The sequence below is a fragment of the Gossypium hirsutum genome, chromosome D12 (genome assembly GCF_007990345.1).
Source record: "Gossypium hirsutum isolate 1008001.06 chromosome D12, Gossypium_hirsutum_v2.1, whole genome shotgun sequence".
Lineage (NCBI taxonomy): Eukaryota > Viridiplantae > Streptophyta > Magnoliopsida > Malvales > Malvaceae > Gossypium > Gossypium hirsutum.
This window is the reverse complement of record NC_053448.1, coordinates 41309582-41327268: the sequence shown is the minus strand read 5'-3', so window position 1 is coordinate 41327268 and position 17687 is coordinate 41309582. Positions and strand designations below refer to the sequence as shown.

General features: G+C 32.4%; 1 protein-coding gene across 1 annotated transcript; it reads right to left on the bottom strand.

Moving 5' to 3' along the window:
* Positions 1 to 13894: 13894 nt before the first annotated feature.
* LOC107945001 (auxin response factor 18) lies at positions 13895 to 17428 on the bottom strand. The gene is made up of 14 exons (XM_041106731.1): positions 17086 to 17428; positions 16766 to 16881; positions 16593 to 16688; positions 16457 to 16513; positions 16221 to 16373; positions 16062 to 16146; positions 15882 to 15972; positions 15641 to 15805; positions 15447 to 15560; positions 15290 to 15362; positions 15044 to 15191; positions 14442 to 14950; positions 14175 to 14362; positions 13895 to 14093 (listed from the first exon to the last, which is right to left on the bottom strand). The coding sequence occupies exons 1-14, from the start codon at positions 17117 to 17119 to the stop codon at positions 13946 to 13948; spliced, it is 1977 nt and encodes a 658-aa protein (XP_040962665.1). The 5' UTR covers positions 17120 to 17428; the 3' UTR covers positions 13895 to 13945.
* Positions 17429 to 17687: the final 259 nt, after the last annotated feature.

Genomic DNA, 17687 nt, shown 5'->3' with positions numbered 1-17687 from the left:
AATTTATCTGTATAAACCATATTCATTAATTCTAAATGTACAAACTTAACGAAAAATTAATTATCATTCATTAATGCACAATGTTCAATTAATCCTCATAAATTTATGACCTTTTTGTTGGTTAAGAAAACATACATGTGCAAAAAAATCATAGATTCAATGATTTTTTTTCAAAAAAACATGCCATTAAACACTTTTTATGTACCTTCAACAACAAGTTTGGTGGATCCATGTCAAGCCTGAGTTGGAAAGTTTAATGGCGTTTTCATACAGATTTTTGTTCCATATCTGTCACATGCTAAGAAATTGAATTATTTACATTTTTCATTAATGCAAATGTCTCATATGGAGACCATAATTTGACAGTCTTAATTGCTTCTATGGGAAGTTTGATTTTGAAGGTGAAATTGAATTATAAAATTTTAAAAGTTGAAGTGTGATTTTATTGTGTATTTATTTATAATTTTATGAATTTTTAATAGATTAGTTCGAATCTTTTTCATTTTCGGGGGTAAAGCGTAATTTTACCATTTATTACTTTATAACTACATCATTTATGAAAGGATTAAATAATAATTTTTTTACTTGGGGCCGAGGTTGTTTCTTATTGCAACTAATGTTGATATATACATTTTTTTGTTGCATCTGATAGTCATAAAGTGTAATTTTATCACGTATTAATTTATAATTTTATTATTTTGATGAGATTAAATAGATTTTTTTTTCATTTTAAAGGGCAAAGTGTAACTTTTTCATTTATTAACTTACAATTTCATCATCTATGAAGGGATTAAACAACAAAATTTTCCATTTTGGGAGTCAAAGCCCCTTACTGCCCCTCTTGGTGTTGCCTCTTACTGCAGCAAAATATATATATTTTCTAAGACCAACTAGTATCCGATAATGTTATTGAGCTCAGATTAAATCCAAAGTTAAGTCAGATTAAACTCTTAAATGAGAAGTAAAATTCTCTCAATATTATTTTCTGAATCCACGAGGCTCGAAAAACATAAGGGGATCAAATTCTTTGACACTTAACTTAGCACACATTGGTGATATATACATAACAAGAGTTGAGTGCAATGGTAAAGCACATTATACTAAATTTAAATTCAAACACTAAAATAATATTATTGGGAGGGATAACCATGAACCTAAAAAAAACTAATCTTTATGAACTGTAAAATAAATACAAAAGATATCTCGATTACATTAATATAATATAAATTTTAACCGTGGGGATTTTGTCTATGGGTAGAAATTGCAAATAGTTAGGCTTACTTTACAGGTTTGGTAGCAAAAAGAAGACAGAAGGTGACTAACAGCAGAGGATGAGAGGATTCTATAGCCATCTTAAATAATTCAAAGTCAAAAAGGTAGAAGAAAAAGAAGAAGGATTAATTTAATAATATGATTTTTCTATATAAAGACAAAGCTTATTAAAGAGAGTGGTTGAATTATGTGGAAAAAAAAGTAACTGACAACAAATTTCATCATCTTCAATATTAAGTAAAAATAAAAAATGGGTCTCTCTTTTGACTTCAAGCTTTTTTTTTTTTAATAATAAAAAGAAGATAAACGATTAATGTGACTCAAATTTAAATCACACTTGAAATAGTGAACACTCTAACACTTCCATGTAGGGTTGCCATCAAACATCAATCATTCGTTAATGGCTACCAATTTTCCCTTTTTTTTTCACCACAGTAAAGCCTTGCTCGTTACAAAACCCTCTTTGGACGTTATGAGCTTTTAAAAACATTTGAAGGGTTTAATGAGTTTTTTCAAATTTTTGACCTTTTATGGGTCTCTTTGAAGGGCTAATTGCAGGAAAGGTTTCAAATTGATTTAAATTTTAAAATGTTTTAATTGAATTCTTCCAATATTAATATTGTATTAATTAGACTCGTCAATCTAAAAGGTCAATTAAGGTGGTGTTTGGATATGACAAGTGGAACATATTTAAAAACGCGTAAATACTTACTATATAGATAAGTTAAATTTGATGTGTTTTAAAAAAGATATAATCCATGCAATTCAAGTACAAACATATTTAAAATTTGATCCATATATTTTAAATATATCTCACATTAGATCTTGAGCTAACGTTAAATGCCCAAACCGGTTGTTATCTTGGCAATAAAACCTAATTGTATATTACTAATAGGTTTGAGGACTCAATTAGAATATTTTATAGTTTGAGAATTAATTTAAATAATAATTTAGCGATGCCCGGTGCTATCAACCCTAAAAAACTATTAAGTTTTTTTCTTTATATTTTGGGACAAGGCAATATTCAGTCCTTGAATTTGGTAAATTTCTCTAACTTGGTCACTGAACTTTTTTTTCATACATTAGTCTTGACACTTGGCTACTTTTCCCAATTTTAGTCCTTGTGATGAGGTGATTGTCTGAAATTGTACATGTCATCATCTAATTTAGATGATGCATGCACTAAAATTTGGAAAAGTTACCATGCGTCAAAACTAATGTAGGAAAAAAAAGTTGAGTGACCAGGTTGGAGAAATTTGCCAAATTCAACTCTGTAACCCTTTGAGCAAGTCCAGTCATCCGAGCAACAAAAGGTGATTAAACGTGGCCAAAACATGAAGAATTATTTAGATGCATGGACAAACAAAAAAACAGGTCAAAAAGGCACAAGAGAGATAGGTAAAGCAAGCTTTATGATATTTTTTTATGTGTATATACATATATATTTGTATTATTTTGTTGCACATGCATAATATAAGGACTATGGGTAGTAAGAGTGGGTGCATCACCACTCATATTTATTTATTTTTATAATAAATCCTATATTTTCCAACTTGATTTAGCAAAGGGTTTTTGTCATTATCCATTAATAAACGTGCTTAAAGCAAAAATAATCATCCTTATTATTCAATTAATGAACTTGAACAAGCATGATTAAGGTGTCTTAAAAAATATGCCACTAGCCTTAAACAAAAACCATATATAACACAATAAAGTATATGTTCCTTCTTTTTTCTTCTTCATGTTCAAGCTTTTAAAGCACCGACAAGTCTCTCTAAACATTTCCAGCCTCATCCTTTGGTACATACACATAAAGATTGATCATTAAATTAGCAAAAATAATCCATTGAAAGTGACTTTCAATTTATTGCATAAAATCATATACTTAAAAGCAACAAATCTTAAAAGGGTGTTATCAAATATTGATAAATTTCGGGTTAGTTTTCATATTTACTCTTTAAAAGTAACAAAGCTAACAATACTATTTCTTAGGCCTCGTTGACTGAGTATTCTATTTTAGATAAATCTGTTAATATTTTGTTATTTATTCAAATAGGTTGTTACTTATTTAAATAGGTTGTTAAGCTTTACTAGATAAGTCAGAATCACATTTGTAATCTGTATATATATTCCATACTCTATCAAATGTATAGATAAGCTCTTCACTCCATTCAATTACTTATCTTTTTATGGTAATCAGAGCCTCTCAAACTCACACGAGTTAAATTTTTTTCCCCTTTCTTCTTTCCCACTCTCTCCTACTCTGAAACAATGGCAGTCACGGTTGTTAACTCCGACAACACTACTCCCTCAACCAATACAATTATCCAATTCAATCCTGCGTCCCAGCTGCCGATCAAATTAATCGGTAGCCAAAATTACTCCACATGGAAAGCTCAAGTCTCCATGTTGATGCACGGCCACAACATCTTTGGCCACCTTGATGGCTCTTTATCCGCCCCACCACCAACGATCACAACTGACAACCACAATGTCATCAATCCAGCATATCAAAAATGGTTTCAACAAGACCAGCTTGTTCAAAATGCTCTCTTAGCCTCGGTTAAACCAACACTTGCCTCAACCGTGGCCAATGCCCCAACAGCCCACAAAGCTTGGCTTGCCCTTCAAACTGCTTTCGCAAACAAATCACAAACCTGACTTATTACTCTGCAAGATAATCTTGCCCGACTCACAAAGGACACCCGTCCTGTTGCTGATTATCTCTATGATATTAGAACCATTGCCGATGAACTTGCCATTGCAGGTGAACCTTTGACTGATGTTCAACTTACGGTTCGCATCCTACAAGGGCTTGGGCCAAAATATACTGCCATCTCTGTTGTCGTTCGCTCTCGATCAACTTCGATCTCATATGAGGAATTGTATGATAAGCTTCTTGATTATGAACTCTTCCTTCAAAATGAAGAGAGAAAGAAACCACCAACCGTTGTTGCCGCTGTAGCCCAAAACAATTCCAATCAAAGGCCATTCATCCCAAGAAATCAAAATTGGCGCTCTACATCCAAAAACAATACTCCATGGCGTCAACAGCGTAACTCGACCACCTCTTCATATGACAAACCTCGTTGCCAGTTGTGTGAACGTATCGGTTACACGGCCAAGGTGTGTCGGTCACAATCTCATAATCATCATCAGGCTCGTGCTAATTATGCTGGCTACACTTCTCAATCTGAACAAATATGGGTGTTTGACTTCGGAGCAAGTCACCACATGACATCGGATTCTGGAAACTTGGTCCATGCACATGACTACCACGGATCGACTGAGATCACCATGGTCAATGGTAATACCATTCCAATCTCCCATACTGGTAACACTTACTTAGATACTTCAAATCAACAATTTCAACTATCCAATACCCTATGCTCTCCTAATATTGCCTATAATATTATCTCTGTCTCACAATTTTGCCTTGATAACAATATATCAATTGAATTCTTTCCTTTCTCCTTTGTTGTGAAGGATCTGAGTACGGGAGTGCCTCTAATGCAAGGACCGAATAGAGATGGTTTGTACGAGTGGCCGCGAAACAATCTGTGTCTTCCCACTCCTAAATGCAATGTGGCGGTGCAAAATTTAAACTTATGGCATCGACGGTTGGGACATCCCAATCGTCGAACTTTACTTCAAATTTTAAATAAGTTTTCAATTCTGTTTTCTACTTCAAAAATTTCATCCGTTTGTAATTCATGTGCTTCAAATAAAATGCACAGGTTGCCATTTTCTGAAAATACATTGCCCAGCACCAAACTGCTTCAAACACTTTTTAGTGATTTATGGGGTCCTTCCCCAGTCATCTCAATTGATCAAAAGCGATATTATATTCTTTTTTTTATCAATACTCCCACTACATGTGGTTATACACTTTAAAAACAAAAGATGAAGTTCAAAACATTTTTAAAACACTTCATCCTCTTTTAGAACGATAATTTGACTCTAAAATTTATTCCTTATATACCAATGGTGGTAAAGAGTATCTTGGGCTAATACCGTATGTACACACTCATGGCATTCAACATCTAATTTCCCCTCCGTACACACCACAACGAGTAGCCCTTGTTGAAAGACGCCACCGACATGTCATTGAAACTGCAAAGACCCTAATGCACCAAGCCTGTCTACCTAGTACATTTTGGACCTTTGCTTGTCAACATGTTGTTTTTCTTATCAATAAAATGCCGATACCAACACTAGAAAACAGAACTCCTCATGAAATACTATTCAAGGTTAAACCAAAACTAGACAACCTCAAAACCTTTAGCTGCTTGTGTTACCCATGGCTCTGACCCTATGCGAAACATAAACTAGTCACAAAATCCAATCCGTGTGTATATCTTGGTTTTTCATCCAAGTACTATAGTCACCAATGTTTTAATCCGGTGTCCTCCAAAATTTATCTCTCCCAAGATGTTGTGTTTTATGAAAATGATTTTCCATTTCAAACTATGTGTGACCGTTTCAAATTGAATTTCAAACTTGCATTTTGGGAATCAATTGATCAACAACAAGAGGCTAATAATCTCAATCAAAATACAGATTTTAGTGTGCATGCAGGTGATTGTTTCCGACTATTGTCTCTCATCTCCATCGACCAACATCAAGGGTTGCGTCCGTGCTCAGGTACTCTTGCATCTCCTGCTGCCCTATGCCCGACGTTGAACCCAATTCAACTGGAACCACCACCTGCCCCACTTTTCTCCCATCGCCTCGCACTCCAGCTGAAACCAGCACACCTACACCCTCGGCTAATCCCGCAAATAATGCAAGCCAACCTGAACCCACAGCCAACACGCAACCCACTACCAACATGCATCCCATGATGACTAGATCCAAAAATAATATAACAAAGCCAAAACTGTTCGCAGCTTGTACCACTACTAAAATCGAACACATCTTGCCTACAAATTACAAACAAGCCTTGAAACAACCCCATTGGCACAACGTTTTTCAATCAAGGATCTTGGTACATTACATTACTTTTTTGGGATTGAGGTAGCCCCATCTCAGGGAGGTTTGTATTTATCTCAGCAAAAATATGTTACAGATTTATTGCATGAGGCCAATATGCAGGACTCTAAGGGCGTCTTGACTCCAATGAGCTCTGACACAATGCTTGTTGCATTCTCTTCTGATTCGATAATTGATGGCACGGGATATCGCAAGCTTGTGGGTAAACTTCAATATCTTGCCTTCACACGACCAGATATAGCCTTTTCTGTAAACAAAGTGGCTCAGTTTATGCACTGTCCTGGAGCATCACATTGGAGGGCCCTTAAACGATTGCTTTGGTACCTCAATCGGACATCAAACTATGGATTGCGAATAGTCAAAGAGAACAATCCACGTCTTTTTGTCTACTCCGATGCAGATTGGGCTGGTGATCCAGTTGATCGTACATCCACAACGGGGTACATTACTTACTTGGGCAGTACACCTATCTCCTGGTCGTCCAAGAAACAACGAGCTGTATCTCGTTCCTCCACAGAGGCTGAATACTGCGCTGTGGCTGCTGCCGTTGCCGAGACTAATTGGCTCACTAATATGCTACGTGAGCTATGGTATACTCTCTCAACACCACCAGTTATACATACAGATAATGTCGGTGTTACTTATTTGTGCAAAAATCCAGTTATACATAGTCGGATGAAGCATATTGCCATCGATTTTCATTTTGTCCGTGACCAAGTTGAGAACAAACGAATTATAGTTCAGTATCTTCACTCTGCTGATCAGGTGGCTGACTTACTTACTAAACCGCTTTCTTGTAAAACCTTTGATCGATTGTTTACCAAGTGGTCGCTTGTCGAGCCAACCACCAACTTGAAGGGGCGTAACAAAGCTAACAATACTATTTCTTAGGCCTCGTTGACTGAGTATTCTACTTTAGATAAATCTGCTAATATTTTGTTATTTATTCAAATAGGTTGTTACTTATTTAAATAGATTGTTAAGCTTTACTAGATAAGTCAAGATCACATTTGTAATCTGTATATATATTTCATACTCTATCTAATGTATAGATAAGCTCTTCACTCCATTCAATTACTTATCTCTTTAAAAAGATTCTATTCAGTTCACGTGAAGTTTAAATCTCAACATTTATAGAACATATATGATTTGTTTTATAGTGAGGAAGAAAAAACAATAAAGTATATGATTTAGGGTAAACTATATTAATAGTCACTCAATTGCACATAAGTTTTCGTTTTGATCACTTAACTAAAAAAAATTATAATTTAACCATTAGCGTTAGCCACTTAAAGATTAAAGAAAATAACTAAATTATAACTTTTTTAAAATTAAGTGATCAAAACGAAAAATTATACATAATGGATAGATTTACCTTATAATTTATGTAAGATATTTGACCTCAAATTCCTTACCATCTGAATTTCAACACCAAGCTAATTACCAAAGTCACGGAAAGTCGATTTCCACGCTAGCTGACCCTTTTTTAGGTGCAATAAAATCGACTGAATCATTGGTGGAACGTGTTCAAATCTTTAATTAACATCAATTTCGGATTAGATTTCTGGATAATCTTTACCTTCTATTTTTTATTTTTCAAAAAAAGTGTTGGTTTAAAATTCGGACTCGTACATATGTGTCTTGAATTTGATTAAATAATTTTATTATTCTAATATATATAAAGGGAGGGATATGCTTATATCTGTATAAAATTTACATACGATTAATGTTTTAACGATCAAACCGTCATATTTTATATTCTATTCTTATAGATCATACGTGTCAAATTTGATGTAAATTAAAATTTTAACTATTTGTTTTATGTAAAAAAAAACTTTCAATCATTCAATAAATATTACTATATACAATATTTAAGATCAATATGATAGAAATATTATATCGGTTCGAAAATTTACATGCATAACAAGTACAATTATATTAATAAGTTTAATAGTTGAATTGTTAAAATATTAATCATACGAAAATATATGAAAATGGTATAAAACTACTATAATCTTACACTTGTGTAAATAGATCCCTCCCCATATATACTGGTTTTTTTATCCCGTGTGATGCACGATTTTGTTATATTTAATAATTAAACTATATTAATAAGTGTCCTTTTATTAAGACTATATTTTAAGCTTAACAATTGAATATTATGTAATTTTAATATTATAACATTAAAAGTTAATTTAATTATAAAAATAAAGAGAGAATTTATTTAAAATAAATTTTATTGTATTTATAATATAAAAATTTGAAAGAAAATAAATTATAAATAAGTACTTCAAATGGAGGGTATTATGTATCATTGTAATGTGAATTGAGTGTTTCTTTCTTTAGATAAAACACTGTAATATAATATATACATATATATATATAATAAAATAATTTTAATACAATTTAAAATTAGGGTAAAGTATCAAAATAGTCACTTTTGTTTACCTCATGTTACATTTTAGTCACTTATGTTTGAAATGTTACGCTTTAGTCACTTACATTAACATGTTGTAACATTTTAGTCACTAAGCCGTTAATTGCTGTTAATGGTGTAATAGTAAGTTGACGTGACATGTTAAATCATCATTTCAAACAAAAAATTTAGGTTAAATTACACAATTAATCCCCATATTTTTTTCGTTTTGAGTAATTTTTTTCTTTTATGTTCTTTTAGCTTTTCTTTTTTTTCTTTTTTTTTTTCATTCTCTTCTGCTTCTCCCTCTGTTTTCCTCCCTTCTCCATCTCTTTTAATGTAGTTTTTTTTTTATGTTTTCCATTTGTTAAAACTAAAGGGGAAGAAGAAAGGGAAAAGAAAAAAATTAAATTGTTCAAAAAAATAAAAGTATAGGGACTAGAATTTTAACAAATGGAAAATATATAAAAACTACCTTAAAAGAGATGGAGAATGGAGGAAAACAAATGGAGAAGCAAAAGAGAATGAAAAAAAGGAAATTTAAAAGAATATAAAAAATTAAATTGCTTAAAACGAAAAAATATGGGGACCAATTGTATAATTTAACATAAAATTTTTGTTTGAAATGATTATTTAACGTGGCACATCAGCTTACGATTACATTGTTAACAATAATTAATGGCTTAGTGACTAAAATGTTACAACACATTAACGTAAGTGACTAAAACGTAACATTTCAAACATAAGTGACTAAATGTAATCTGAGGTAAACAAAAGTGACTATTTTGATAGTTTACCCTTAAAATTAAATTATGTAAAACAAAGTAGTTAGTTAATTCGTTTAAAAAAACTCTTATTTTAAAATCAAATATGTTATTTTATAATTACTTAGGTAGTGTTTGGGAAGTCACCCAGTAATTGAATTCGGGCTTGTAATTACACAATGGTGATATATTTGGGTAACCATTGTAATTGGTGGGTCCTGTCGAATTGGGTGTAATTGGAGCACCTCAATTATATTTTTTAATTCTTAAGAGAGAGGGTGAGAATTAAAGTAATTACGTAGGTAATTACACCCAAATTTATTTTTTATTTTTAAATTTATACAAGGTATAAAAATTACATAGTACTAACAAATGATGATAATGAGTATATGTTAAATATTAAAGAGGTAATAATCTAATAAATATGCACTAGAACAATTAGATAAAATTGCACATAATGTTTATTTTCTTGTTATTGTTTGCAGTAATCGTATTATCAATTACTTTTTTAGACAACATAATATATATATGATGATTTGATTTTAATTTTTGTTATTTAGAAATTATAATTTTTATCACACTAATAATTTTTTATAGTAATGTTTATTTTTATGTAATCCTGTAATTAAATTTTGTACTACCAAACATGACATAGGAAATTATGACGTAATTACATTTTGTCAGTCAAACAGATCTAGGGAATTACGATATTTTGTAAATATGAGTGTTATTATTACCTTGATAATTACATTTTCATTCAATTATTCTGTATTGTCCAAACAAACCCTTAACAAAATATTGATAAGTGTAAGATATTTTTAATTTAAATTGCCCATTAAAAATATAATTAATCCGAAGTTAAATCGAAAAAGCATGATTAAAATCCAAATTCTACAATAAAATTTGATAAGATTTTGTCTGGAGCTCTCACTATTTTGGTATCATTGGATTCTTACCACAAAAATCATTGAAAATGAATAAAGAAATGTTGCAGCCCAGGTAGAAAAATCTCATAAATAAATGGGAGTAGTTGGATACAATGCAACTTCCTTGTGATTCATAGGTGAAAAACAGGGCTCTATACTTATTCACATAAAAAGATTACTTTGGTCTTTGAGCCAACTATTTGAAACTTGTGGGTTGAATCGATAGTCGGATCAATTCAAAGTTCGAGCTTAGTGTACATAATCTTTTTTTTTCCTCTACTTGGAATGTAGTAGGGATAAAGTAACCTTTCACCTTCGTATTTGAAATTTTTTTGTCTACATTAATTCTAGAATTTAGTAGCTTTTTTCAGTTTCATCCCTGAACTTGGATTTCATTAAGGTATGATGATGTGACATTTTAAAATTATGTCACATCGTTAATTGAATTTTTTTTAAAAAAATTAATATTTTTTAGATTTTACATATAATTTTAAATTTTTAAATGATGACTTGGCACAATTTTAAATTACCTCGTCCGACAACCCAAATGAGAAAATTACCAATTTCCAAATTAAGCTAAAAAAAATTATAAATTCAATGACTAAATGTTAAGTTACCCCAAGGTAGTATAAGGTTTGATTGTAATAAAAAAAACTTTTACAAAAACTCTTTCCCAAATTTGGGCCGAAGTTATCAAAACTTTCCAAAATGGGCTAAGTTGATGAATAAAATGGGCTTGATGGCTTTTAACTCTTCAAAGGGGTTAAGAAATTGCGATGTGTGTTATTTATTTGATTTTAAATTTTTAAATACCAATTAATAATATTTAGCGGTTTTTTAATCCAAAAAATCTTACCTTTTAATATATTAAGTAATTATTCTAGATAAATTAGATTGCTTTGTTTAAGTATAACCTTCTCTTCTAACTAAAGAAGCCATTTCACCAGTTCACGGAAATGAGGAAAAATGAGTTATCAACATTGTTTTTGGAATTAGATAGGATAAGGAATCAGTTAGAGTAATGGCCCGAAATAAGGTGTTGGATCAATAGAATTGGTCAATCGAACCGTTTGAATCATTTGTTAAATCAATTTTTCTATTTATTTAATTGAATTGGATAAACTAGTTGTGCGAAGAATCAGTGATCGGTGATCGGTGATCTAACTAGTTCAACCACCGATTTGATTCTAAAAACCTTGATTATCAAAGTACATGAGTGCTAAGATAGACCTTATGAAGTTAAAACTTAAAAGAAGTTATGAGATTTTAAGGTCTTCGGTTTAATGCGTGAGTTTTGTTTAAGTTTATTATATTTTTTAGTTTAATTATACATTGTAATTATTGATTTTAGTTGTAATTATTCAAATTTAGTGATTATAATTATAATTGTGCTAGAAAAAGAATCAAGGAGCACATACTTAGGTGTACAAAATCTTTTACTTTTAAATTTAAGGGTAAATTATAAAAATAGACATTAAATTATTACCTTTGTTTTATTTCGGTCATTCAACTATTAATTTTTTTGATTTAGTCATTAAACTTTTCGAAATCAAATATTTTGGTCAAGCTGATTTGGGCTTTTTATTGGTCTAATAATAAATTTAGCCCTCCAATGTTTACACATTATATCAATTTGATTCTAAATATAAAATATTCAACAAAATTAGCCTTCAATGTTTGTAAAATTTGTATTTTTAGTTCGAATTATAAATAATTCAATAAAGTTAGTCCTCAAACTTACAAATTTTGTCAATTTAGTTCTAATTCTAAAAAATTCAACAAATTAGTCTTTGGTCCTTTACATAATAATTTAAGCTTCTTAACCCAGAAATCTTAACTTTAGGTTTCAAAGTTTTATAACTTTACCCTACTCCAATATAAAAGTTTTAACATCATCTTTGGCATAGACCGTTTTTATACACCTTGTTTACCAACCCAACACATGAAAAAGGAAAAAAAAAGAATGAAAAGAACACCATATAATAATGATATTTAAACCATTACAATTGATGAAACAAAGTCGATTACAAATCTTTGGAAAATGTTGCAACAGGCCAGCCAACTTATAATAATAAAAAATCCCCAAACAACAAAATTCGATACTTGAAATAGAAAAAAAATGGGTGAGTTCAAGTTATCATCTCCAGCTTCAAAACAGAAGGTAAAATAATGGAAAATGAATTGTTTAGTTATAGATAAAGTTATGTAGATTTTTTAGAATTCGAACTAAAATGACAAACATTGTAAAGATCAAGGGCTAAATTTGTTGAATATTTTATATTTAGGATCAAATTGATATCTTGTAGGGCTAAATCTATTATTAGACCAATAAAAAAACCCAAATCAACTTTTGAGTGACCAAAATATTTTATTTCGAAAAATTTAATGACTAAATTAAAAAAAATTGACAGTTTAATAACCAAAATAGAACTAAAGTGATAATGTAGTGATGATCTTGAAAACTTTTTTTTTTTTTAAATCCCAAATATGACCCACATATCACCTTTTTTTATAAAAAAAAGAAAAGAAATTAAAATATGAAATTGACAAATACTAAAAATAAAAAAGCGGCTGTTGAAAATGGAAACAAATAGGGTGACGAACATGGACATATTCATAAAAATTTAGACAAGATCGTGGTATGTCTTTATCACTTGGATTTTCTACCTACTTATAAAGTTTTTATTGTTTTCCTACATCACCTTTTGCCTATTTTTCACACCCTATTTTCTTAGCATTGCAGATTTAGAAATTCCAATCTTTTTTTTTTTTTTGGTGTTCTTTCGTTTCTAGTTATAGTGAAGATTGATTCTTAATCATTTAATGGCAAGGTTGTAATGTCTGATTTACGAGATTAAATCTCTATTTATGAGTTTGCAATTATCAAGCTTAATCGAATGATAACAAGTTTGATATCCCTTCAAACAAAGTTTTGGGTTCGTAAAAGTATTATAGAATTGCATCTTTGTCACTTTATTTAAAAAATTAACAAATTAGTCTCCATATAATAGTTCAAAAATAAATTAACTTTTTTTTTAAAAAATTTTATCCCTTCCAACTGTTAAAAACTGACATAACTAACAAAATAATCAAATAGTTACACATAATGTACTACATTTACCCTATTCTAACGTACAAGAACTAGTTTTTAATTGTAGATTAAGATGAAATTTTTAACAAAAACCGATTTACTCTTTAATTTAATGTATAAAGAATAGTCCCGACTCTAGATTTAATTGAAGCCTAACTTTTAAGGACCATACACTTTGACAACTTTTGTGAGAGGGCAAATCTGCGCTAATAGGGACCATCAGGCACTACATTTGGGCAGTGCTAATGACAGTACATTGGGGTCCTCTTGCAGAGCCACCGAGACCATCGAGATCGGTCCCGAATGGTGACAAAATAGGCAGTAATCTCAAGGCAAAGACAACGACACAACTTCGTCATCGGCTTTCCTCAAACCGAACCAGACCACGGCAAAAAACCAAGCAAGCACCCAAGCATTTTTAAACACTTTCGAAAGCAAAAATAAGACCAAATATATAAAGATGGTGTTTCAAGTTTCGAGCTTTTCATGTTCCGGACCTATGCTCTAAACCCAAGCTTACAACAGTGCCTTCGCCTTCTAAAGACGAGGCTTGAAATTTGCATCTCGCGTTAATCTTCTTCACCTCGTCGACCGAATATATGAATATCTTTCTCACCATCTTACAAAATCCCCTGAAATTGAAATTAGAAAGGGTGACCGAATTTTATAAGAACCGGCTTATGGGAAAAATCTACAAAATGCAGGTTACTTACACCCAAGGATCGTCGCCCACAAGCATCATATCACCTTCATTGTCAGTGAAAACGACAGACCATTTAGTACGGTGACGAAGCTCTCCCTCAATATCGAACATTTTCTCTAGCTCATTTATGAGGTCATCGTATCCTTTTAATACGGTTAAGTCAATAGCACGACCGACGGCAATCCCTTGCATTTGAACCTTTGGGAAAATACACATATCTTGAATAACAAGACGGATATGAATATAAAAAAGCGGATACAGATACCCAGTGATTTACCTTAGTACGAGTTCTCATAGAAGAAGTGGTACCGTGCTTAGCCTTTATCTCCTTGGTTGATGTCTCTGATGCATTTTGCTTTTGCTGCTTTGGTGACTGAAAAGTTTCGGGTTTTTCATCAATATGGGACGGAGCTATAACGGTTCCACTGACTGCACTATTACTATTTGTCAAATTGAAACCGAACAAACGGCAGCCTGTGGAAATCTCGAGTTTCTTTCCTTTTTCAACTTGGTCGCGCATAACGTCATTGCTTGTCCTCAATTCAACAGGAGAGGCATCGGCTGGATTGCGGAAAAAGTTTAGAGAGACGTTCACAAGAGAGGAAGGTGGCCAAGCATTTTCGAGCCGAGCCCTCGTGTTATCGGCTTCATTCTGTCTCATAGGCCAAACAACTTGGCTGCTTTCACTGCTTTGGACTTCAGCTATGCTTCCTGCTCGGGCTAGTTCATGTGATTTGGTTGACCCGTGACACCAAAAGGCTGAACCGGTTGAATTTGTAGTCGTTTCTACAAATTTCAATTAAAGAATCCCACCGTTAATAAAGTCGGCACTCAAGAATCTTATGAAAAAAAATGCTTGAAAGAATAATTTCATCCCACCAGAAGCTGGAATATAAACCGGTCGTGGTCTTTTGCTCTTTACAGCTGGTTGTATGAGGTTTATAGAAGCAGAAGCCGAGAATGGCTCTATTTCCCAAGGGGAAACTCGTTCTGGCCTTTGTATCATTGCAGGTTCATCCCATTGAATCTAAAACGAGAAATAGTTGGGCAGAACTACTATCAAAAACAAAGAAAAACAAGTTTATGTTAGCATTTCGAAATTACTAATCGGAAACTATATTCAACCTTCAAGGACCGCCATTTAGATTCTGACCAATGTGGGGAAGCATCTCCAACCCCGACTATGGTACCAGTGAACCTGATTTCGAAAAAGTAAGTCTCAATAATCGGTGAAAACAAAAATCTAAACACTAGGCAACAACATATAGAGCAAAAAACCTACCTTCTCTCGGGGGAATCTTCGCCCTCGAATCTCATCTTGAAACGCATACCAACGGAGGATCTGTTGTTAATAGCTTCGAGATACTTACTTACTCCTATTATGAAATGGCTCGTCCTGAACATAAGGAACACAGTCCTGAGATAAATCGTAATTACAAACTAATCGTGTTTAAACAGAGAGAAAAAAATTATGACCTCGGCTTGTAGTACACAACAAAGAGGGTCTGAGTCATAACGGCATGAGCAGCAGTAGCGAGCACTCCTAAATGCATGTTTTGGCTAGATATGACTGACGAAGGCATTGTGCTTTGTTGATTACCAAGCCGGCGAACCCCAACTCTTAATTCTCCGTTATCACCTCTAATAAAACATGCCAATGCAGTTACAACCAAAGCTACATCACACACACACAGACGCGCACGAAGAGACCAAGTACCTTAGAAACACGAATGCATCTCCCGCAACCAATCTTTTCGAAGTCACAAACGTGCTCCACCCCGTCGTAAGTAAATGTCTCCGAGGTTGTCCTGATCGTTTGTAATAATTACAAAACTAAAAACAGGCCGTAAATGGAACAAACAATGAGAGCTCGGAATGTTCCAAAACCATTACTTACCTCTAAATATATGCTTAAACCGCCACTCATATCCGTGAAGATCTTTCGCGGTTAATTCCTGTGTCGGGGTAGCTTGATTCATATCCTGTTTTAAAACATAATCCAAATCAAAACACCATAGTGCAACAACACTAAACAAGAGATTCTTATATATATTACCAATGGAGGCAAGCACTCGGTGGCATGTTTCCGTAGAACGGAAAACCCTCCATGAGTACTTGTATCTGACGCAGTTAAAATCTTACAAAAGGAATGAACTTCCCTCTCCGGAACCTCGGTCGGGAATGGATCCGGACTCGTCAGTTCACTTTGCTGCAATGATAAAAACAAGTAAATCAATCATCAAAAAACACATATTTTGATCATACAAAGGGAAACCAATACCATTGACTTACATCTGGTTCAGGCTGTAAAGTGATTTGTGCATAAACCTCATCTGTTTCTTGTTCAGCCTGTTAAAATGATTCAATTCTCTTCAAGCTCCAAAAATTATTAAAATAATTTGATACTAAAAATAAAATGGTTTAGTACCAGTAACTGGACATGAAGAACACGACATAGAATCTTTGAAGAAAGATTAAACAGTGGGGCTTCATAGTTAAGTTCTTGATTAGTTGATGCTTCTAACTGCAGAAAATATCAAAAAAGATGAAATCTTTGAACATAAAAGCTAAGAAAAAATATCAAATTTTTAGATTAATTACTTGTTCAATGTGACCCTGAGGGAAATAAAAGACTCTTTCTTGAACATGAGGAATCTCCACTAAAGGGCCTGCACATAATTTCCATAGTTCTGGATACAGATCATCAACACCCAAACCTATAACCAAAAAAAATAAATTAATAGAACTTTAAACACTGTTTGGTTGCTAAGAAAAAACTAAACATACAAAACGATGTCCGTACAATAAGCCATACAACAGCATAAGGAAAACCCAGTTTTTCTTTCTTTTTCCCTTGTAGTTTCTCGGTAGCCAAACAGGGACCCAAAAAAGAACCCATTTTTGTATATCTCAAAACTCACCTGTTTCCCTTGGAATACCTTCTGGTTGAGCCATTAAAACACTGAAGAAGAAACACTATAAGCTTAAAAAGCAACCCCCCCCCCCCAAAAAAAAAAATAATAATAATAATAAGTCTTTGGAGCAGGCAAAGTCTACCCCATTAGTGAGAGCTAAGAAGATCCCCCATGAAACTGTAAGAAAATAAATATAAAAATAATGAAATAAAAGACTAAATGGACACGGCTATTATATATATATATATGTGTGTGTGTGTGAATTCATGATTCATTGTTGGTAGGTAGTTTCCCTGTAACGACTATGCAAGGTTTTTCAAAGCTTTTCTATGTTTGTAAAATCACAATTTCACTGAATAGTTTATAAAATAATTTAGAGTAAATAAAACAAAATACTAATTTTAATACAATACTTGAATAATTCAACTTCAAAAAAAAAAAAAAGAAAACAAATTTAACAATCTTTAATATGGTCTTTATTTGGTGAAGCAGTTGTCTTAATGTAGGACTGGATGTGTTGTTGCTATCTTAAGCTGTGTTGTCGTCTTCATTTGTTTTGTTTCTTTTAATAATAATCTCGTACTGATATATTTTAAAGTTGGTTTAAT